At 36.9% G+C, this 24461-nt stretch overlaps 1 protein-coding gene across 2 annotated transcripts in view; it reads right to left on the bottom strand.

Moving 5' to 3' along the window:
- GRIK2 (glutamate ionotropic receptor kainate type subunit 2) overlaps window positions 1–24461 on the bottom strand; it is a 571111-nt gene that overhangs the window by 32922 nt on the left and 513728 nt on the right. For both annotated transcript variants that reach the window (XM_054722387.1, XM_054722388.1), the window contains exon 14: window positions 1982–2207. In XM_054722387.1, coding sequence (XP_054578362.1) covers window positions 1982–2207 — 226 coding nt within the window. The remainder of the gene's footprint in view (window positions 1–1981; window positions 2208–24461) is intronic.

Genomic DNA, 24461 nt, shown 5'->3' with positions numbered 1-24461 from the left:
TTCCTCATCTACATATTTGCTAAGTCACAGTGTTATTCAGACCTTTTAAATTTTTATTTGTATGTGCTGATAAATTTACATTAAAATTACAACAAGGTCCTTATAAAAGTTAGAAATGTATCATGTGCTATTGCCTAATTTTTAAAAATAATTTTAATCAAAACACCAATTTATTACACTATTATATCACACTAATCTACAAACTACAAAAAAAAATAATTCCACTCAGATATATAATCCAACTTGATTTTTATAAGTTTCTCATGAAAGTGACCTTGTTAATATCAATAAATATTTTCCAAAATAACTCAGCTTCCTTCAGAAGTAAATAATTGATCTATTAGCCAAGTTGAACAAATAAAAGGAAAAAAAACCTACATCCTAAGGCTTATAGTTTGTTTTGTTCTCATCATATCTGTAAATTTAATAGAGGAAATAGAAATTCCAAGGGCTGTCCCCAGTATTTTCCTCAATTTAAAGTTACATTAAAATAAACTTTATATGTATTATTTTGAATTGTTTTATGTTTTCTTGCTAAGTCAATAACTTTTACTAAACAGGGCCAAGGGCAAGGAGAGATCAAAGTTTGTTCTATATATGGTTGCAATAAACTATAACAAAGAGCTTCCTTACAACTAATCCAACTATTATCTTTCTTTTTAAAATAGTTCTCATATCTGAAATATCCCAGTTGTTTTTTGAGATTTTTATAATATACTATTTTGATTTATCTTTACCAAACATTTCCTCAAAGCAAGATAGTACACTGGTACATTGTATTTACAAAACAAATAAGCAAATAAAAAAACCCTCCAGTTTAAAGTTTTATATTAAGTATAGGTCAAATTTACTTATTTTAGAAATTTGGAAATTATGAGTTCTATTATGTAACTATTCCTGAAAAATATATGTACTATACTTCAAGGTCCTTTTACATCCTCCCCAAATCTTACTCAATTCTCACTACCCTGCATTACTCAACTTAGTTTAATGAGGTCATCATACTTAATAATATAAGATGGCTAGCTCTAAAAGTTATTTTTTTCTGTTTATAAATCTTGCTATTCCATCATATGTATTGATGTAGAATTCATTTGTTCAACAAATAATAACTTAGGTCCCAAAGACTGCAGGTCCTGTTATATGTTCATATAGAAAATAATACAATAACTAATAAATTATAATACAAGAATAAACTCTGTTTTATGTATTTATAACTATAAACATACTTTTGCCTCTCCCTCTCTATCTATATATATATATCTTTATGTATATATATATATATATATATACACACACATACATAAAGATATATATATATATCTATATATATATACATACATAAAGATATATATATATATAGATATGAAGTTAAATAAAACAAAATTTTAGTTTTTGTCTTTTCTGGCAATTTATTTTATTTTATTTCATAATTATTATTAAAAATAATTTTGTCAGATGGAAGAAAGGGAATATTAAAAATAATGAATCCTGCTTGTCAAATATTCTAGCTATGTTACAGGAATAATTTACTATATGTATCTTCTCTTAAAAATAAATATTCAACTAAACTATTTGTTGCTCATTCTTTTCATTAACTTTCTAACTCAAATACAACACACATAAGCCACAAATTTGAAAAAAAAAATAAAGTTGCGAAAGCTTCATTTTATCTGTAAAACATTTCTTTAAAATGTCAGATTGAAAAGGACTTTTAGGGGGATGCTGGAGGATTTTTCAACATTGATTCAGTAAAAATGCCTACTGATCATTTTAGTAGAAATAAAATTTTCTTTTGTTACTTATCCATTTAGAAGCAGATGTCTAAATTGCTTCCCTGATTTTCCACAGTAACAGAATGTAGCAAGATGCATTCATAAAAAACAAAACTCATAATGGTCTATGGAGGCACCATTTTTATCCCCTTCTCACAGCAACTAAGATTAATGAGCAAAGAACAAGTGGCTGACATAAAACATACCCATGGGGGTGCCAACGCCATAACCTTTGGAGTCTATAAGGCCACCAATCTGTGTCAGGTTGCAGTTCCGCTGGGTAACAAATTCGATGGTTGTTGACTCCATTAGGAAAGCATAATCAGAGGTGAGGACTCGCTGGATTCCTTCTTCATTACTTTTGACGAGCACTGACTGCCTCCTGCTACTCATAAAGGCCCACATTTTGTCATACGTGGAGATTTTTGATTTCTGGGGGGAAAATAAAACACATAAGAAAGACAATCCTTAGTTTCCGTGTGATCCTACAATATTAAGATGGACTGACTATATTTACTTTACTCATACTACCTTTAATTGTATTATTAATAATAGTAACATCTAAACAGAAAATCAAAATCTGTATAAAATTTTTCTCATAGCAATTCCTCATATATTTCCAGGAATAGTACAGATTTATTTAACAAATATTTCAACTGTGTCCCAATGCACAAAAATGCACAAGTTGAAAATCACAGAAGGTAATAAAAAGGAAAATAAACAAGATTAATAAGGAGGGTCTTTTGTGCTTATAGCTCACATGAGTGCCTCATGTGTATAATTTTGTCTTTCCACATTACAGTAACATTAATTTGATAGAGACAGACACTGGATACCGATTGACACTGTAAAACTTCAAGAGGTTATTTTTCCCAATTTGGTTGACTGTAAGACAGATGTTATGTCAACCCTCAAGGATACTCAAAGATACAGGTTAAAGAGATGCAAGTAATTCACTACAAATAAGGATGTTACAAATAAGAATGACTACATTTCCACTGAGACACAGCCTGCCTCTGGACAACAGAAAATCTATCATTTAGGTCCATTAACAAACTAAAGATTTCTGGACCAATAAAATTGAATAGTTTTTATATGCAACTGCAAATTCTCAGTGGGCTTTACTAGGATTTCATTGCTAAGGGAAAGAAATGGGTTTTATTCAGAAGGAACTGGAACAACACAAACATGAAAAAGGTTAGTATCTGCTTATGGAAAGCTCTTCTGTCAATCCCTTACCATAGTTTAATTCTTATACATTACAATACTGAAGCTATAAACATAATACATTCATCATACTGGTTACACTGTTATTAAAAGCTAAAACAGCCAAATGATTTTCAAATAAATATAAACGCAATCTCTTTACAGCATAAGCATGCTTTTAATCCTATATGGGCCAGGGCATAAATGTGATAGTACCATGACTTCTACTAAAACACAGGTGCAGCCCGTCCAGTGTGGTGGAGTGGTTGAGCATCAACCCAGGAACCAAGAGATTGTGGTTAGATTCCTGGTAAGGGTACATGCCTGGGTTGTGGGCTTGGTCGCCAGAAGGGGGGCATGTGGGACACAACCAATATATGACGTTTCTCTCTCATAGATTTTTCTCTCTCTCTATCCCTCTCCCTTCATCCCTCTCTCTAAAAATTAATAAAAACATAAAAAGGCATATGCACAACGATGTTTATAAAAATTCTTACACTGTTTCAATGATAAAAGGGGAAGAGAAATCCTAATTTTACTGGAGGCAAAAAGTAAAGGTGTGTGAGTGCTATATAAAAGCAAGTATAGCATTAGGGCTAAGAGAGGTAAGAAATGCAAACCTTCGTTCTCCCGGGAAACTGAAACATCCTAACAGGACAATGGCTCAAACTCTAAAAGAGAGCAGCGAAAACACCTCGAATAGCAGCCCAAACTTGTAATCCTAATAATCAGTAACATAATAGTTAGGACAAGTTTATTTCCTTTCAAAGTTAAGAAAAAATTTTCCTAATATTTACATTAAGTGAGGATTAAATACAAACAAAATCAAAATTATAGTTTATCTGCAGATTACAATTATTTTAGGTAAAAAAAAATTGGATGCAGTTTTTGGTTTAGTAAATCTGTGACTGAAAATAGATAAACACAATTCAATAAAGGATAACACTAAAATTTTTTGTGACGATAAAATGTACACACATCAATTGAAAATTGAAAATGTAACATCGTTAGCGGGAGTGATAATACAATATCAGAACATGGGTGGCCAAAACCAAGCAGAAAATGAGAAAGTGAACAAAAAGTTATTTTTTATCTGTATTGGTCATAAATTGCCTAAATTATCCGCTTTGTTTAGCTATAAAAACATTAGCAATTAATGTCTTCTATGCCTATTTAAATTTATCCAGTGCAATTTTTGCTTTGACAGGGCCAAGTCACTTTTTTATTTAAATTATGTTTCTTGAATTACTCTGATATAATGTCTGACATATGCTGGAAACAATTCTAGATGTTGTCCAGATTCCAGGTGTTGCAAAAATTTAACATGCAAGGAGATCATGGATATTTGCCTTTCTCATAGGAGCAGTGAGAAGTGGAAGCAGGTGTGAAGCAGATTTAGGATACAATCACATTTGCATTGTGAGACCACTGAGGCTGCTATGTGGAGATCAGCAGTGGCAAAGTTAGATGTAAGGAGTACATGGCAATAGTCTATGTTAGAAACAGTACATGTATTAGGAGAGTAGTGTGGGAAATAGAAAGAAATGTAAGTATGTAAGTATTCAAGGTGTGTGTGTGGTCATTATTGGAATATAGGAAGTAAAGAAGAGATTTAGGTTAATTCCTTGCTTTCTGATTAAACTTGGGTCATGGGGAGAGAGACAGAGAGAGAGAGAGAGAGAGAGAGAGAGAGAGAGAGAGAGAGAGAGAGAACCAGAAAGAAAGTTAAGTAAGTATTTGAGAGGAAAGATAACATATATTAAGTTAGAGACACCTAAGGAACATCTAAATGGATCAGTTATGTGAAGTTAGATATGTAAGTTTAGGGTTCAGTGGAAAATTCAAGACAAAATATATAGATCTTGGAGTCCTCCTGGATACAGAAGACAAAGTAGCAGATGGAGGAGAAAATGGTCATAGAGGAAGGCGAGTCCTAGGGTGAAGCTTTGCACAATTTTGAACAATGGCTGGCAGAGAAGACTGAGCCTGCAAGTGAGACATAAAACGAGTAAAAGAGACGGATCTCTTACCCTTTGAGACAGCATGGAGGGACCTGGACAGTGTTATGCTAAATGAAATAAGTCAGTCAGAGGAAGGCAAGTATCAGACGATCTCACTCATATGTGGAATCTAATGAACAAAATAAACTGCTGAACAAAACAGATCCATAGACATAGAATCATGGAATAGACTGACGAAGAATCTCAGAGGAAAGGGGAGTGGGGAGCAGGAAGAGATTAACCAAAGAACTTATGTGCACATAGACATAACCCATGGACACGGAGAATAGTGTAGTGAAGGCCTGTGGGGGAGGCTGAGCTGGGGGTCAATAGGGGAAGGCAAGAGAATATTCATTGCGGAAGTTGTGACCTGTAGTGATTTGCCAAAAAAAAAAAAAAAATGCATACAATGAGAATGGAATAATATCTTTGGATTTGGCAACAGAGTTCCTTGATTATTTTAGCAAAAGTTAATTTAGTGGAGTGAAGCACTTAGAAATAACATTGAAATAGATTAAAGAATGGGAAAGTAAAATGAAACCAGTAACTGCCAAAAAAGAGAAAAAATCAGAAAGTAGGTCACTGAAGAAGAGGAGATACAGGGCAGTGCATATAATATTTTGGTTTAAGTAAGATTTTCAAGGATTGAAGAGATTTGAGCATGTTTAAACAACAATGGGGGATTTTGAGGGAAAAAAAGATTTAACATGCTTGAGATAGAAAGAACAATCAATAATTTAACATTTCTACTAAGGTGAGTCACAAGTGGAATAAAAGAGGATTTAAAATACTGTAATTTGGCTTGACTTCTGAGTTCAAAATATTTATTATTAAACACATGTATAATTATATTTTACACTAATCTATTGTGTAAGGAAATGAGGAATTAAGAAACCTCAGATAGATTTCTTTTTAACAAAATAGAAAATTGTTGAATGTCTTCATAGCAAAATAAACTAATAGGATCTCTAAGATGATGGAACTGTACAAATTAAAGATTAGGAATAGAAATGCATTTAAAGTCAGGAATGAGATAAATACAAATATAATTAATCAAATATGAACATGTTGGGTATGAAAATTATATGTAAACTTTGAAGAAAGGACATATCAAGTTGCAATGTGAACAAAAGTTTGTTGGTGGAAGATAGGACATGTTGAGAGAACCACCTGTACTATGTTGTGCTCAATCTCCTATCACTATGGTTAGTTTCAGTCAATGAAATAGCACTGATCACTGTTAAGGGATGTGATAAAATCATGGGCAGAAACTTAAGCTGCTGAGCTAAAATATGCAAAGAAGTGAGGACCAAGGCAGAACACCAGCAATGACTCAGAATTTGGGATATAGCTTGGCCCTGTGCATTGCTGCTGCCAAATTGATTACAAAGTCTTTCCAGAAGAAACATATTATTTAAGAGAAATATGAAAAATCAACGTTAGGTAATAAGCTAAACATCTATATATGAAAGCCTAAGTGGCCGTCCGACTGGTCGCTATGACATGCAGTGACCACCAAGGGGCAGACACTCAATGCAGAAGCTGCCCCCTGGTGGTCAGTGCACTCCCACAGTGGGAGCCCCACTCAGCTGACCAGGATGAACAGGGCCAGGATGAGTGGGAGCAGCTCCTCCCCGGATCCCTGCAGGCCATGCTGAGGGACCCCACTGGTGCACAAATTCATGCACCGGGCCTCTACTGAAATAATATCATTCTCTGTAAGGAGAGAAATGAGATGATGACAAATTAGAGCATAGGTGCTCACATAGAGTGGTCAAGTAAAAGAAATATTAAATTAGTACAAATTAAATTAAAGAGCATTTTGTTTTACTCCTTAATTTCACAGATGAGAAATTTCACTGGTAAGAAAAGAATTACCAGTGAAGGTAGATTTGTAAAGAGAAAAATGATGATAGGATTTGTGACATCATGGTTTTATAGAAGAATTTTACTTATATAATAAAATTACTTCTTTGGCAAAAATGTAAAGCCTTTCTAAGTATCCTTAGAGTTATGCCATGCATAGTAATTTAGACAGGTAATGTAAAGGACATAAATTAAATGACATTTCAGAGACATTGCTTGGAATGCATATGAAAGTCAAAGCCCTTCAGAGGAATAGCGTATTTAAAATTTTCTAAACAAAATCATAGTATTTCCTCATGCAACTGAATCTCATCACACCGAACACTCAAAACAATTTCTTTTCTTTTTTCTTTTTCTTCTTTTTATCTTTTGTGCCCACATTAAAGACAATTTTCTTTCTATGTTACAGCGAATGGATTTAGGATGTCAATGTTTAGCATTGTTTATTGTGTCAAAATGCTGAGGCTTGTAAGCTGATTTGATTTTTGCTACATCAGCACAAAACAAATAAAACCAGTTCATAAGGCAATGTATTTTTATAATAGCATTTTTCCTGGACTCTGAAACACCAACAAAATAATGAGGAAAAAAAAAGATTCTTCTTAAGAATAACCTTTCAAAGAATAAGAAATGCAATGCTCTTTAAAATTCACAGATGCCAAATGATACTGTGTTTTAAAAAGAACATTTAGTATAAATACCTTAATATTTAAAACATACAGATAATGATTTAAAACTTCAGGATAGCCCTGGCTGCTCAGGCTCAGTTGGTTGAGTATCATCCTGTGCACTGAATGGTCTCTGGTTTGATTCCCTGTCAGGGCACACATACTTAGGTTGTGGGTTCGATCTCCGGTTGGAATATTCCTGGGAGGCAACCAATTGATATTTCTCTCTCTCTCTCTTTCTCTCTCCCACTTCCTTCCCCTCACTCCCTAAAATCAATAAAAATATTTTTAAAAATAAAAAAATGCTTTTTTACTTAACTCTAAATAAAGTTTGCAACCTGAAATTATTCGTTTCTTTGCAGATCTCACATAAGTAATGGTTTTAGGCAACATTTTTTTCCTGAGCATTTAAGAGAGAGAGATTTAGAACTTCTAAGATGTTATAAGAAGAGTGTTTCGAAATTTTGTTTCTATCCCCTTTAAAAAGTTTATGAGATTTAATGAAATAAAGGGTTACTAATATTCACCTTGCATAGATCTTTTCTCCTATCTGGAGCAACATATTTTATAAATACAATGTCATATTCTTTTTAAAAAAAAATACCTTTGGCTTAAATTTCTTGAGTATACAAATGCATTCTTCACCTCAATTCATTTTGATGCTGTCAAGTATAAATTAAACTTTAGGAACCATCTTGTGCTCATTGGACCTGTTTTTATAAATCTGTCAGAAAGCCAAAAATATGATAAGAAAAGAACATATTTGTCTGACCTCTGGAAGTAAGAATTTAAAATTAATATTTTAAATATGTTCTAGAGGAAACTTTATTTCCATGAATGAGACAGAAAATCTTCAACATATATATTGCTTGAAATATCATAACCACAAACATCAACAGCACAAATAATTATTTTATAATATGGTTTATTATCCTATATAATAAAAGCCTAGGTGGCGTTGCGTGATGTTGTCACAAGATGGCCATCACAAGATGGCCACCACAAGATGGTCACCACAAGATGGCCAGCAGGGGAGGGCAGTTGTAGGTGATCAGGCCGGCAGAGAAGGGCAGTTAGGGGCGAGATCAGGCCAGCAGGGGAGGGCAGTTGGGGGTGATTGGGCCAGCAGGGGAGCAGTTAGGCATCAATCAGGCCAGCAGGGAAGCTGTTAGGGGCAATCAGGCAGGCAGGCAGGTGAGTGGTTGGGAGCCAGCAGTCCCGGATTGTGAGAGGCATGTCTGACTGCCAGTATAGGCCCAATTGATTGGGCCTAAACTGGCAGTCGGACATCCCCCTTGGGGTTCCAGATTGGAGAGGATGCAGGCCGGGCTGAGGGACACCCCTGCTCCATGCATGAATTTTGTGCATCGGGCCTCTAGTATATATTAGAAATCAGATTCTTTAATAAAGTTAAGTAGGTGGTACAATACCCAAAGCATCTTGAAGAAACCTAAAAAAGTACTTTATATTAGAAACTCACTTCTTTTTATCTAAAACTATTCATGAAAAAAATGTTTTAGCTCCTAAAACATAATGTCTGGTATAATTAGTTAAAGTTTGGTGAAAAAATAAATATGGTGAAATACCTTAAAAAAACAAATAAATTTTAATTATTTTTTGTAATTACCAAAATTTGGTCATATTTGGCACTTACTCAAATTATTCCTTTTCAATAAATTCCACATGACCAATTTTATTTCTAATTTTAACTTCAATATTTTGTTAAAATGCCATAATAATCTTTCTTATTTTGTTATGAAAAAGTCACATGTAATATTTCATAATCTGTGGTTTAAAATAAGCCCATACCAAGGTCTCTGTTAGTAAAGGAGAATTTGGCTGAGATTTGCATTTTAATTTTTTATTACAGTAAATAAATTACCAACAATACTGGAACATATGTGCTAGGTAAGAACAGCTGAGCCCTATCTGGACTCATCTGACCTTGGTCATTAGGAAATTAGAGTTAATTCAGGAAAACAGGACTGAAGCCATATGTGGTTCATATCAAAGGTGGAGCTGAGGCTAGTGCAGTGATCTGGAAACATTTGGTTGTTAGCAAACCTGTCAGTTCTTGGAATAATTCTGGCAGTTTTATCTGAAAGCATCTGCAAACTCTTAAAACAGGATATCTGAAGGGAAGGGCAATGGAACAGAGGGAATTGGTCTTCTTGGTGTTACTGAGAGTTAGGCAAGGAATAAGAGAGAGTTAGGCAAGAAATAAATGAACATAACATGATAGGCAGCAAGTTTAAAACTATTTAGTGCAGTTAAAATCAGTTATCCTTTTTTGGGAGTTGAACCAGTATTAGATAGTTCATCCTGCACTCTACAAAATCACCGACAGTCTCCAGTCACTGCATTTAATTCCTTAAATGAGATATCTTGAATGTTTTGGGTCCGTTGTTTTATTTTGTTACAAATAATAGTAATTCGCAATATATTTTATTGTAATTTTGCCAAATTTAAATAAAATTAGAAAACCTGATTTCATTTGGTCAATGGAGAACCTTGAATATGCCACAATTTATTGGCCCTATCAAATAAAAAGTTTTCCTACCAATTGCAGGGGAATGTTATGAGGAATAAATGAGAAAATTCATATAAATCATATTTAACAAGCAGATATTATTTATATTGCAAGTTTATGTAATCAATCAATGGAGAAACATAGTAACTCCATGCTAGGACTGCAACATAGGTCACTGCCTGCCTATATCCATGCCTTTTTTTTTTGTATAATTTATAACTTTTAGGAATATGGAAACATCGTACCTCTCCTCCCCTACCTCCTGTAACCTGACCTAATAACCCTACTGAGCCAGATTTGCAAAAGTATCCTGAGCCCTTGCTGAGAGAGCATCATTAAACTGCATGGCTTATCTCATGAGACTTTTCCACAAAGGGAGACTCTGGGGCAGAGAAGTCTTATTTTAAATCTCAGCTCATCCTATGGAATGCTTCACTTGCTTACTCATTTACTCACTCATTATTTCATTCCCATATTTACGGAGCACCAGCTTGGTGTAATGACCATGTCTGACACTGAATAGGCAGAGGTGAACCAAAAACGAATCATGCCCCTGTCCTAACAATGCTTAAAGTCTCCTAATGTGTGACAAGTAAACTAAGAATTATAAAATGGTGTGACAGCTGAGGCATAACCTAATTGATGAGAGGTGGGATGACAGAAAATCAGAGGAAGTAGTTCTCATTCCTATAAGATTCAAATCAGTCACAGTGTTGCTGGTCAAATTATCGGAACAAATTATTGTCTGTCACCTTGCCAGAACCTGTTCTAGGTTTTCTAAACTTTATTGAGAGATGATGCAAACCTCAGGATATGGCTTGCAGTTGGTCTTGCCTTTGTTTCACAGAAAAAGAAAAGAAAAGAAAAAAAAGAAGAGAAAAGAAAAGAAAAGAAAAGAAAGAAAAGAAAAGAAGAAAAGAAAAGAAAAGAAAAGAAAAGAAAAGAAAAGAAAAGAAAAGAAAAGAAAAGAAAAGAAAAGAAAAGAAAAGAAAAGAAAAGAAAAAAGAAAAGAAAACATGTATGGGAACAGATTCAAAGACCAATCCAAAGCCTTCTTATAGCAAAACTCTTTTTATCTTGTATTCTCTTCTCTTCTCTTTCTGTCTGGTACCCTTTATCCCATAGAGAATCCTTCATTTTATGGTTTGGATTCCACCACATACTTTTTTTCCACCTCAAAACTCCCTTTACCTGACAACATTTAAGCATATTTAAGTCTTTTAGATCTTAACTTCCTTTCCTCTAGTTAACTTTCTTTTACCCAAAATCGTCTTTCTAAATCTCAAACCAGGCCATTTCAAACCATACTTAATTAACTGACATATGGCTCCCTGTTACTCCTAAGATGAAAGGGGATTAATAATACAGGTTACAAAACTTTAACAGGCAAAGCCAATTGTCTATTTCTTCCTTATTCCTCTTTAACAAACTTCTTTCTAACAGGATATACATTCCCATCCTCCCCTTCATAGCAAGTTGGCCAGTTAACCCAATTGTATCTCCATTGATATAATTAGGAAACATTAATGGAGCTTTGATGAATTCTTCTTGATAAAGCAGACTCAGTTGGCATATTCCCTGTGCTTCCGTAGACAGGTTCAATATCCTCCAAGTACATACACCCAATCTTGGAAGTTTTTAATTATGCATTCTATTGGTTTCTTTTCTGTATTCTTTATGGCTCTTGTTGAGTCATAGTGTTAGGTATATCTTTGTACCTAGTACGAGTATTGGCAGAAAGGCACTCTATAAATGTTTCAACAAATGAGCAGAGTACATTAATCCTATCTAATAAAAGAGTAATGTGCAAATTAACCATCACTCCGTTACACCCACAAGCCACGCCTACCAGCCAATCAGGAGTGAGTGTGCAAATTAACCCAACCAAGAAGGCTGCACTCACAAAGCAAGCAGGAGGCTTGGGTTTCCCTGGCAATGGAGGAAGTCAAGCTTTCCACACACCCTGGCTGGCCCAGGGCTCCAATTAAGGCTACAAAGTTTCAATTATAGAAGATAAATAAATCCCAACAAAAATGGCTATGGCCACGGAGCAAGTAGGAGGCTTGGCTCTGCTCAAGGCTACAAAGTTTCAATTATAGAAGATAAATAAATCCCAGATACCAGGGCCTCTGCTTGGGTCGACGGGGGGCATTGCCAGCCTGAAAACCACCACAGGCCCCTCGCCCAGGCCACCCCACGCCCCAAGGGAACCCCCATCCTGATCCGGGACACCCTTCAGGGCAAACCAGCCAGCCCCCACCCGTGCACCAGGCCTCTATCCTATCTAATAAAAGAGTAATATGCAAATTGACCATTACTCCAACACACAAGATGGCTGCCCCCCTGTGGTCAAAGATGGCTGCCCCATGTGGGCACAAGATGGCCACTACAAGATGGCCAGCAGGGGAGGGCAGTTGGGAGGGACCAGGTCTGCAAAGGAGGGCACTTGTGGGTAATCAGGCCAGCAGGGGAGGGCAGTTGGGAGGGACCAGGCCTGCAGGGAAGGGTAGTTGGGAGGGACCCAGGCCAGTAGGGGAGAGCAGTTGGGGAGGACCTGGCCTGCAGGGGAGGGCAGTTAGAGGTGACCAGGCCTGCAGGGGAGGGCAGTTAGGGGTAAATGGGCCAGCCAGGGAGGGCAGTTAGGGAGTGATCAGGCTGACAGGCAGAAGCAGTTAGGGGCAATCAGGAAGGCAGGCAGGTGAGCAGTTGGGAGCCAGCAGTCCTGGATTGTGAGAGGGATGTCCAACTGCCTGTTTAGGCCTGATCCTACGAGGATCAGGCAGTCAGACATCCCTTGAGGAGTCCCAGATTGGAGAGAGTGCAGGCTGGGCAGAGGGACACATACTCCTGTGCATGAATTTCGTGCACCAGGCTTCTAGTGAAATTATAAAAGGCAATTATCTATGAAATACTAGGTTATTATTAAAACTATATAGCTGAAGAGTCACCCCAAGGAAATGCAATAATATATTTATTATTAATTCTGAGAGGTATTAACTATACATAAAGTTATAGAATACCTGAAGGAAATATTCAGATCATGAAAATGTATTAAATCTCATTTTTATGCAGATATGTTTAAATAATGGGATAATGTCCACTAACACTGTAATTTATTAAAGGAAAACTTGGGTCAATATTGCTGATAATATAAATAACACATATTCTTAGCTGCTTTTAAAAACTATTCTTAACTGAGAACTTATTATGTGCAAAATGCTGTGTTAAGCACTTTAAGTACACGATGTTATTTAAACTCTCATATCCATGATGGATAGGTTATGTGAAATTCAAAAGGTGAGAAAAGTGTGATTTTAGGGTAATTAAACATCTCAATTCAAGGTTTAAGGCAGACTTTTAATTTATATGCTAAAGCAACTTGCTGTGACTTATAATAGTATACACAATTTTGCTAAAATTCTTTTTCTGTAATTAGTCTTTTGTGTTATTTAAGAGTGATTTAGTGATAAACCAAAATGTATTTTCTAAAGTAAGTAATGTACAATGAAGCCAAATAGATGCAAGACAATAGATTCTGGCTCACTAATTAAACAATAATAAAGTTAAGAGGAAACACCTAAAACACTTACACAGAAGAATAATATATGTAATGAAACCCAAAGAACAAAAACCAAAAAATCGAATAGAAATAAAAAAAAAAGCAAAAACAAAATGCTGTGCATAGCCTGATTGATTTAAATAGTTTTCAAGAACCATCCTTTGAAATTTATTTCCAAAAATGATCATTTCAAGCATGTGTTAAGCGATTCCTCAATAAAGCTAAATTTAATCATATGAGTGTGATAAGAATAGTTTGAGTGTATGAGTGCGTGTGTGATATGTTGACAACCTGTTCATCTCCCACTTAAACCCATGAGGAAGTGCACAAAGAACATTGTAAGCACCTAGAGGCTAAAAATGATGCAAATCCCAGGCCAACATACATGAAACACAAATAAGTATCTACCATTTGGCAGCATGGGGTTCCTTCCAGGCGGCAGTGCTAATAAGAATAGATAAGACAGTGATATGATTTTATTACTGTATACTGTCCTCCATCACAGGCGGTGGGAGAGACAGCCTGCATGTATTCTAACCTTAACACTTAGGTATTTAACTAAAATTACTTTCCACATGACCTCATCCTTTATTTTGACAGAAAACCCTACTAGAAACTTCTGTATATACTTAGAGTGGAAATAGCTAAGTCATATTCCTAAGCATGTAATAATCATTACAATTTAGTATAGACGTTTGAGTTATCTTTTATGTACTGTCTCAATCATATTGGTAATTAATTTTCTTCTCTTCTATCAAGGTAGTCAATTTGGTACCTAACTACTTTCTATTTTATTTTTTTATAACTCCCATCTCTGAGTTAGAGCCCCATATCTGGGTGGATAAAGGGTCTGATTATCTCATTCCATTTTATATCTGCTTGCAGAAGCTTAAGCTTCACTTTTGTTCAGTACGCTCCATAATAGGGATGCCTGTGCCAGGCCTCTTTCTCCACAGACACGGTCACTCAAGAAGAGTAGATTATGTATCAAGCTTTTTGTTCGAGAGACCTATGTTGTTTTCTAAATAGGTCAATCCTTCAACTCTCTTTAATCACAAATAACCTTCTATATAATCCATAGAACTTTCAACTTCCCTTTCAGATAGACGCTCATATTTTTAGAGTGGATTACCAAATACACAGGAGTATATTTAAAAATTTTAAAAAAGCAAATGAATAAGCCAGGCTTCCAAAGTATAGTTACAGGAAATATGTGTGTGTATGTGAGTGTGAGTGTATTTTTCTATTTAACCAGCCAATGTTATCAAATTTTAGAATAAGGAACAACTATTAAACTAAAAACCTACCTATCTTGCTTCTAGTTCATTGAACAAAGTGCATAAAGCTTTTTATTATGCTTTATGGAGTTTATTTTAGAATGTTACCTAGTTAATTGTACATAAGTGATTTGTCAAATTATAGTAAAAGGACTCATTTAAAATGAAAATAAAATATAGTTACTTATAAAAACTAAAAAGGAAAAGTATTCTGAGAGGTACTGACTATACATAAAGTTATTATGGAATTGCTGAAGGAAATATTCAATCTTGAACATATATTTATGCCGTATAATATCAACAAACTTAGAAAACAATGTAAATTGCTTGATAAATATTTAAATCTACCTATACTTATAAAAACCAAGAACATTTTCTGATATATTTATATCCATAGCTTTTATATTTAAATGTGTTGGCAACAGCCTGGCCATATTGTGGTTGAAACAAATGAAGAAAACAAAAACTGGTCCTAGCCAGTTTTTGCTCAGTGGATAGAGAATCAGCCTGCAGACCAAAGGGTCCCAGGTTCAATTCCAGTTAAGGGCCTGGGTTGTAGACTCAATCCCTAGTAGGGGATATGCAGGAGGCAGCCAATCAATGATTCTCTCTCCTCATTGATGTCTCTCTCTCTCTCTCTCTCTCTCTCTCTCTCTCTCTCTCTCTCTCTCTCTTTCTCCCTTCCTCTCCAAAATCAATAAAAATATAGTAAAAACAAAACAAAAAACACAAACTGACTCACACTCATAAAAGCAACTTTTTAAAATTGGAAATTCATTTTGGATTGAGTTGAAGTTTCAAGGGCACTTTAAAAATTACAACCATAATTCAACCTTCTCAATACATAAGCATGGGAACTCATCTGCAACTAAAAATGCATGAAATTAGATATGGATGAATTTAGTTCAATAAAAGAGACAGCAACTGAAAATATGGTGCAAAATGAAAATATTAAACCTAACATAGAAATGTGAATAAAAATGTCAAGAAATCTCTAAAAAGACGAAAGAGTAAACTAGGTCATCACTTCCACTTTCATTAATGAGTATTAAAAATATAAACCAGTAATTACCTAAATGTAAGTTGATTAATAGAATTAGTGAGATTTGAAGTATAAATAATATAAAATATCTGAAGAGAAACTTAAAGTTCAGTAAATATAACTTTTTATATATAATATATACACATAATTATTCACCTTGTTGAGAGAATCATTTTATCTATTTAATTACTATCAGAGAAAGTAAAAATGAAGTTCTAATTTACCCTCAGTATTTATATGTTATGATAATTTTGCATTTAAGTATTCTAGGAAAACAAAGTACTTTACTTTGAAACTTAGTACCTGTGGAGGTAATAATAACAAAAATATCTAAAATACAATCCAATATTATTTGAACTTTTACTGTTTAGTCATTATTTTTACTAGATTTTCTATCCTGCCACAAAAGAGGTTTTTCATAAAAAGCATTAGTCTTTTCACTAGAATATATTTGTTAAATTTTTACTTCCCATAAAACTGTTTGGGACCATTTCCAGAAAGCACATAGTTCTCTATAAAGAGAAAATGAACAATAACTTCTTTTTATATGGACAGCATCAAATCAATACATCTAAATGTCTGTTGTACCTTCAAAGTAGTCACTTAATTTAAATTTGCTTGCATTTTAAATGTTTTTAAGAATTGCCTTCAGATGTTACACTATAATTTTTGTAAATTAATAATAGTTGGTTTGGAATATTAGTTACATTAGTTTCAGGTATATAGCATAGTGATTTAATATTTTTATACCTTCCAATGCGATCACCCCACTAATTCTACTAATCCTATCTCACCATGCAAACTTATCCCAATATTATTGACTATAATATATCCTTTAATTTTTTTATTTGAAATACTAGAGGCCCGGTGCATGAAATTCGTGCACGGAGGGGGGGGCGTGTCCCTCAGCCCAGCCTGCACCCTCTCCAATCTGGGACCCCTCAAGGGATGTCTGACTGCCCATTTAGGCCCAATCCCGGATCAGGCCTAAACGGGCAGTTGGACATCCCTCTCACAATCCAGGACTGCTGGCTCCCAACTGATCACCTGCCTGCCTTCCTGATTGCCCCTAACTGCTTCTGCCTGCCAGCCTGATCATCCCATAACCACTCCCCAGCCAGCCTGATTGATGCCTAACTGCTCCCCTGCCAGCCTGTTTGCCCCCAACTTCCCTCCTCTGCCGGCCTGGTCACCCCTAACTGCCCTCCCCTGCAGGGTTGATCGCCTCCAACTGCCCTCCCTTGCAGGCTTGGTGCCTCTCAACTGCCCTCCCCTGCTGGCCATCTTGTGGTGGCCATCTTATGTCCACATGGGGGCAGGATCTTTGACCACATGGGGGCAGCTATATTGTGTGTTGCAGTGATGGTCAATCTGCATATTACTCTTTTTATTAGATAGGATGTTTTTATTGATTTCAGAAAAGGAAGGTGGGGAAGAGAGAGAGAGAGAGAGAGAGAGAGAGAGAGAGAGAGAGAGAGAGAGAGAGAGAATGAATGAGAGAGAGAGATTAATGAGAGAGAAACATGGGTTGGGTACCTCCAGTACCTCTCCTACTGGGGATGAAGGCCACAACCCTGGCATGTGCCCTGGCCAGGCATCTACCCAGCAACCTCCTGGTACATACCAGCCACACTGGCTGGGCTATACTATATCTTTTTAAATACTCTCATTATTAACATTTTTATGTCCTATTAGGGAAAATTTTGCATTTGAAATTAAATCAAAGTATTTGGAGTAAAAAAAAATGTATATTTAAGCCATATACAATTATTGTTGTTATTGTTGTAAAGGCAGAGATAGCTATAAAGTAAAGGAGCTGGTTGATATTTGTGCATGTAAGTGTGTTCTAAAATTATTTCCAAAATGAAAGCTCTGTGAATATTTTTTAACAATCAGATTATCAAAGGCAGTATCCTGAGGCATTCCCTTTGTGGAATGGCGTTCATGCTGGATACAATCTATAGTATCAATACACATATTCTTTTTAACTTTAGAGGTTTTTTTTCTTTATTGTGTTTCCATTTATTTTATAGACAAATATCCTATACTAGAGACCCAGTGCATAATTGAATCATTCATGTGTAGGGTCCCCTACACGCTTTCACTTTCGATCACGGGGGAGCTGGGTGCCTGTCCGCTGGTGTACCAGGCCTTTCAGAAGCCTCCGGCGCAGTGGAGGCTTCTGAAAGGCCTGGTGCCTGAGCGGACAGGCACCCAGCTCCCCCGCTTTTGATGGTCCGCGGTGGGACATGAGCTCACTGCCCCAGAGGCCCGTTCTGTGCCGCAGCACAGCCATGGCGCAGACGCTGAGCTCGAGCCACCGCTGGCGATGCGAGCTCAGCGTCCCGCCAGCCCAATCAGCCACCCTGGCCACCCCAAGTCCCGCCCCCCCGCGCCTCCTGGCCAATCGCGGGCATAGCGAAGGTACGGTCAATTTGCATATTTGTCTACTATTAGATAGGATAATAAAGAGGTAATATGCAAATTGACCATCACTCCAACACAAAAGATGGCTGCCCCTTGTGGACACAAGATGGACACCACAAGATGTCCAGCAGGGGAGGGAAGTTGTGGGCGATCAAGCCAGCAGGGGAGGGCAGTTGGGGGAGACCCAGACCTGCAGGGGAAGGGAGTTGGGGGGGACCTAGGCCTGCAAGGGAGGGCAGTTGGGGAGTCCAGGCCTGCAGGGGAGGGCAGTTGTGGGGGCAGGACCAGGCCTGCAGGGGAGGCCAGTTGGGGGCGACTAGGCCTTCGGGGGAGGACAGTTAGGGGTGACCAGGTCTGCAGGAGAGGGCAGTTGGGGAAGATCAGGCTTGCAGGGAAGGGCAGTTGGGGAGGACCAGGCCTGCAAGGGAAGGCAGTTGGGGAGACCAGGCCTGCAGGGGAGGGCAGTTGGGGGCAACCAGGCCTGCAGGGGAGGACAGTTAGGGGCAATTGGACCAACAGAGGAGCAGTTAGGTGTTGATCAGGCTGGCAGGGGAGTAGTTAGGGGGTGATCAGGCTGGCAGGCAGAAGCGGTTAGGGGTAATCAGGCAGGTGAGCAGTTGGGAGCCAGTAGTCCTGGATTGTGAGAGGGATGTCCAACTGCCCATTTAGGCTTGATCCTGGTGGGGTCGAGCCTAAACAGGCAGTCGGACATCCCTCAAGGGGTCCCATTTCGGAAAGGGTGCAGGCTGGGCTGAGGGACACACCTCCCCCATGCACGAATTTTGTGCACTGGGCCTCTAGTTATATATAAACTAAATCTGCCTGCAATCTTTTTAACACCTATGTGGTAACATGAAGTGAAATTGGATGTTTCAGTTGAGGTACCAAGAAAAAACTGATATAAAACACTGAATAAAGTGTGAAAAACACAACCATGAAGACATTCATAGTAGATCTAGAAGCAATTAAATGATTTAAAAAGACAATGAAGAATAATAACAATGAACAGTTTGAGGATAATTTAGGAGAGAGCTATGCATTGGTTTAGGTGGGAATATGTGTGGCATGTACCTCATATTCATTCCCAAACTGGTTGACAGGTAACAACTACCATCAGTTGACACAGAAAACTGGTGCCCTTCATACAGTTAGGAAAGCAAAAGAATAAATGCCTATATGAGAAGTGACAGCATCCATTTCCAGGGTGGCACAGAGCTGTTTGAATCCCCAGGATGAAATGCAGGCTGTGAGTAAGAATGTTAGTGTTTTCCCCCCGAAAAGAAAGCAGTTGCCACAGGAATAGATAGCTGTCTTTCCAGTTAGCATCAACCCAGCATTTGCTGAGGTAGATGTCACACCACTTCACCAGGAGCCTGTTGTTGATTCTAATGAATTTGCAGATGTTGAGGGTTGCTACCTTTGCTGAGGGAGAGTTTCCTGTTACAACATCCATCAAAAAGATGTCAAGAAGGCATCAAACCAGATGGTAAAGACAAGTTTCTAGATAGCAGTTTGACTGACTTCAGCCCTAAATTTTGGCTGATAATATGTTTTTGACTTGATAAAGGTATCAGAACTGCTAGTACAACCAACTAATTTGCCTAAGCAAATGCTACCAGTTAAATATCTATGTGAATGAAGCCACAGCAAAATTATTTGTTTTAAAAACTTGAGGCATATACTAGTAGCACACTGAAAACTATTCCTTAAAATCGTTTTATAGGAAAGAAACCCAAAATGTTTGAACATTTATTTCAAATGAAATAAAGTGCCATTAGAATGCCTCATAGAATTTTTAAAGTATTTGTAGTTACTGTTAGAATACACGTTCCATTACTACTAAAATAATTAATTAAAAATTAAGTTTTCTTTCAAATATTTTCTTGTACATTGCCATTTTAAATTATATATATATATATATATATATATATATATATATCACTTAACTTACAATAAAGCTATAGCTATTTATTGCACACAAGTAATCAAATATGCACACATATGTCTGCTCTTACATTTCATAATTTCCAAAGTCTTCTAAATAAAATAATGATTTTTAGTAAATTTTCCTTAGGAGCTTGCATATGCCTATTTAACTAGGCATCTGATACACAGTCATACAATTTCCTACCTAAATCATATACAGTGTTCTTGAATGTGTGCATGTAACCCATACACGGCAGACACTTGGAAGTTATACAGAAAAATTCAAAGAAGTAGAGATTTATGAATTTTTCTCAATAAGATGCTTTAGGTAGTAATTAATCTGGAAGTCATTGTCTTCCACTGAAAGGCCTGAAGTCTATATCAATCTCTTTATTGCTTTCAGTAGGAAAAGAGAAGTTACTCCTCTTTTATTTTTTTTTTAATATATATTTTTTAAAGAATTGGTTTTAAAGAGAGAGGAAGGGAGAGGGATAGAAACACATAAATGAAAGAGAAACATTAATCAGCTGCCTCCTGCATGCCCCTACTGGGGATCAGGACTGCAACTCAGGCATGTGCCCTGACCAGAGACATCCTGGTTCATGGGTTGATGCTCAATCATGGAAGTTTCTGCTCTTTAACAGTGTCTGCTGAAGGCATTTCAAAGAGAGTGAAGTGTAAATGAATGAAGAGCTTTACTTTTTTTTTAAAATCACATTGATCTAAGCTAGAAACAGCAATAGTATCTTACCTAATAATAGACAAACATGTAAATTGACTGTACCTCCTCTACGCCACCAGCCAATCAGGAGTGATATGCAAATTAACCAAACAAATATGGTGGTTAATTTGCATACACAGGTGCTGAGTGATGGGGGCAGGATGCTTGCATCATCGCCATGGCGACAATGCAGGCATTCTGCCCCACCCCGGTCTCTCAGGGCCTTTGGGCAGCATGGGAAGGCAGGGCCAGAGTGGAAAGAGGTGGCTCCCAGAGCGGAAAGAGGTGGCTCTGGGGCTTGAGCGGAAAGGGGCTGGGCCAGAGTGGAAAGGCGGTGCCTACAGGCAGCCAGGGAAAGGAAAGCTCATTCTAGCATGAATCTTCGTGCATTGGGCTTCTAGTACAATTATAGAGTTACAGTTTCTGAAGATGTACACAATCTTTTATATACAAACAAATGCAAGCAGAGACCAAATAAACTTAGAATGCATATACAAGCTCTGCCAGAAATAACCATTATAATGAAGTGGGGCACTGTTCATAAAAGGGTAAACAAAAGTAAGCCCATGGTACTGAACTACTTTTTAAAAAATGGTTTGTACTAGAGAGCATTATGCTAAGTGAAATAAAACAGTCAGAGAAAGATAAATATCACATGATCTCACTCATTTATCGAATATAATGAACAACATAAACTGATGAACAAAAACAGATCCAGAGACAGAGAAACATTGATCAGACCATCAAACCTCAGAGGGAAGGTAGGGGAGGGTGGGGGTAAGGGGGATAGATCAACCAAAGAACTTGTATGCATGCATATGAGCCTAACCAATGGACACAGACAACAGGGAGGTGAGGGAATGAGTGGGGGGGATGGAGGGGTAATGGGGGAATAAGGACACATATGTAACACCTTAATCAATAAAGAAATTTAAAAAAAAGAATTATGAAAAAATGATTTGTTAGTTCCATTTCCCAATTCTTTATCATTTTCTAAAATTTATCTTTATTGTTGAATGTATTACAGATGACCCTTTGTGTTTTTTCCCATTGACCCCCTCCACCCCTGAAACCCCCCTCCCAGGTCTTCACCACACTGTTGCCTTTGACCATGTGTTATGCATATATGCATATGAATTCCCCAGTCAATTTTTCCCCATCCACCTCATTTTTTTGTGTTAAGAGAACATGGAGTAAATATCTACGTGACCAAAAAATTTTGAAAACAAAAACTGATGTATTATATGATTAGATGTACATTTTTCAAAATAACTTTCTGGGCTAATTTATTTCAATTAATTTAAACAAATAATCCTTTGTGGAATTAGTTTTAAATAATATCATATAGCCCTAACCGGTTTGGCTTAATGGATAGAGCGTCGGCCTGTGGACTCAAGGGTCCCAGGTTCGATCCCGGTCAAGAGCATGTACCTTGGTTGCGGGCACATCCCCAGTAGGGGGTGTGCAAGAGGCAGCTGATTGATGTTTCTCTCTCATCAATGTTTCTAACTTTCTCTCCCTCTCACTTCCTCTCTGTAAAAAATCAATAAAATATATATTTAAAACACATTTAAAAAAAAAAATAATATCATATAAACCGTCTCTTTTGTAATTTATAGTAGGAATTAGTTCTTGTGAATTATTTAGTTATAACTATGTACATATGTATAATACACACGTGCATGTATATAAAAATGCTAATATAAAAATATTATGTATAATGCAATACTTCATAAAATGTATTTTTTATATTACAATAGAGGGCCAGTGCATAAAATTTGTGAACTCAAGGGGGTTCATCAGCCCAGCCTATGCCCTCTCACAGACCGGGAGCCCTCAGGGGATATCTGACGGATGGCTTAGCCCTGCTCCCACTAAGGAGCAGGCCTAAGCCACAGTTGGACATCCTTAGCACTGCTGCAGAGGTGGGAGATGCTCCCGCCACCACCACTGCGCTCACCAGCCATGAGTCCAGCTTCTGCCTGAGCAGCGCTCCCCCTGTGGGAGCGCACTGACCACCAGGGAACAGCTCCTGCATTGAGCATCTGCCACCTGGTGGTCAGTGGGCATCATAGCGACTGGTCGTTCCACTGTTTGGTCAATTTGCATATTAGCCTTTTATTATATAGGATAGTGATGGTCCTGGATATACATGGCTCTAGAGTAGCCTGTTATTTTTCAAAGTCCTGAAGTACTCACCACTTTCAGTAAGATTCACTATAATTCATTAAGAGTCTACCCTGAATTCATTAGAACACATAAAATCATTTTTAACAGATAGGCACCTTTAGAAAATTTTACGGTTGGAGAAGTCAAAGAAACATTATATAAGCTATGTAATATTTATGTGTACTGCATTATTTGTTTTAGAGGCAGATCTACTTTTGGAATTCAAATCCTCTCACTAGTCTCCTTTGTTGCTTATCATTTTTGTTGACCTCTTGCTCATTATGTCCACAGAAAACATTTCCTACTCTACACAATCATAGAAACCCATCACTAGTGTTCTGTCGTCAGACAGCCTTGCCTCCACCCTTGCTGGAGCCTGCTGTTTCACTCAAATTCCTTACATATCATCAGAACTGCTCCCTCCTGTATTCACTCCTTTATGTTGTTGCTTGATCATGTATTCCGCCTGTACACAAGTCTTCATTCCAGAAAGTATGCTTCCTCCTCCTTGTCTTTTCCATCTCTGTTTTTCAAATTGCTTATAGATAACTGTAACAAAATTTATGTGAGACCTAGACACTGAATCTAAAAAGCATTCCCGAGACAAACTAAATACATTAATAATGGAGATATATACTATATTTAACAAAAGTCTTGATACTCTAAGATGTAAATTCCCCACATTCCTTAACCAAATGATGCATAAGTTCAATGCAATTCCCAGAAATTTTCAGTTGGCATTTTTATAGACGTTGACATGCAGATTCTAAAATTCACATTAAGAGTCTACCCTGAAGTTATTAGAACACACAAAATCATTTTGAACAGATAGGAAATGTAAGAACCTAAAATAGTCAAAGTAGTTTTTTAAAAGGAGAGTTGTTTGGTTAGTTTTGTTTTAGATGTTTGGCTTTTTACATAGTTAAAAGAATGAAACTCCTAATAATTTTAGCATGCTATAAAAAATTTGTAAAATAATATGTAAAAGAAAGCACAGCTAGCTATCCTTAGTCACCTATTGAAGGAGCTAAATATGAGTAAAACAGAAATATATCTGAAAGTAATTTTTTCAATGGAGTTAAATCCCAGGCTTAAAAATAATTAAAGATATTTGAAAAATTGGGAACTTTTACCAAAAGTTCCAAAACTTATCAAAAATAGACCAATGATGAAGGAAACTGAGTTTCTTAGTAGTGATTCAGCACTACAAATCCGTGTCCAAGCCTCAGTGAGTAAGCACAAGGGGCACAGATCTGTGGGGAAGCATATCCAGGGAACCAAGATAACACTAAAGC

This window comes from Eptesicus fuscus, chromosome 10 (genome assembly GCF_027574615.1).
Source record: "Eptesicus fuscus isolate TK198812 chromosome 10, DD_ASM_mEF_20220401, whole genome shotgun sequence".
Classification (NCBI taxonomy): Eukaryota; Metazoa; Chordata; class Mammalia; order Chiroptera; family Vespertilionidae; genus Eptesicus; species Eptesicus fuscus.
The sequence above is the reverse complement of the archived record's forward strand: the minus strand, read 5'-3'. Positions and strand labels throughout refer to the sequence as shown.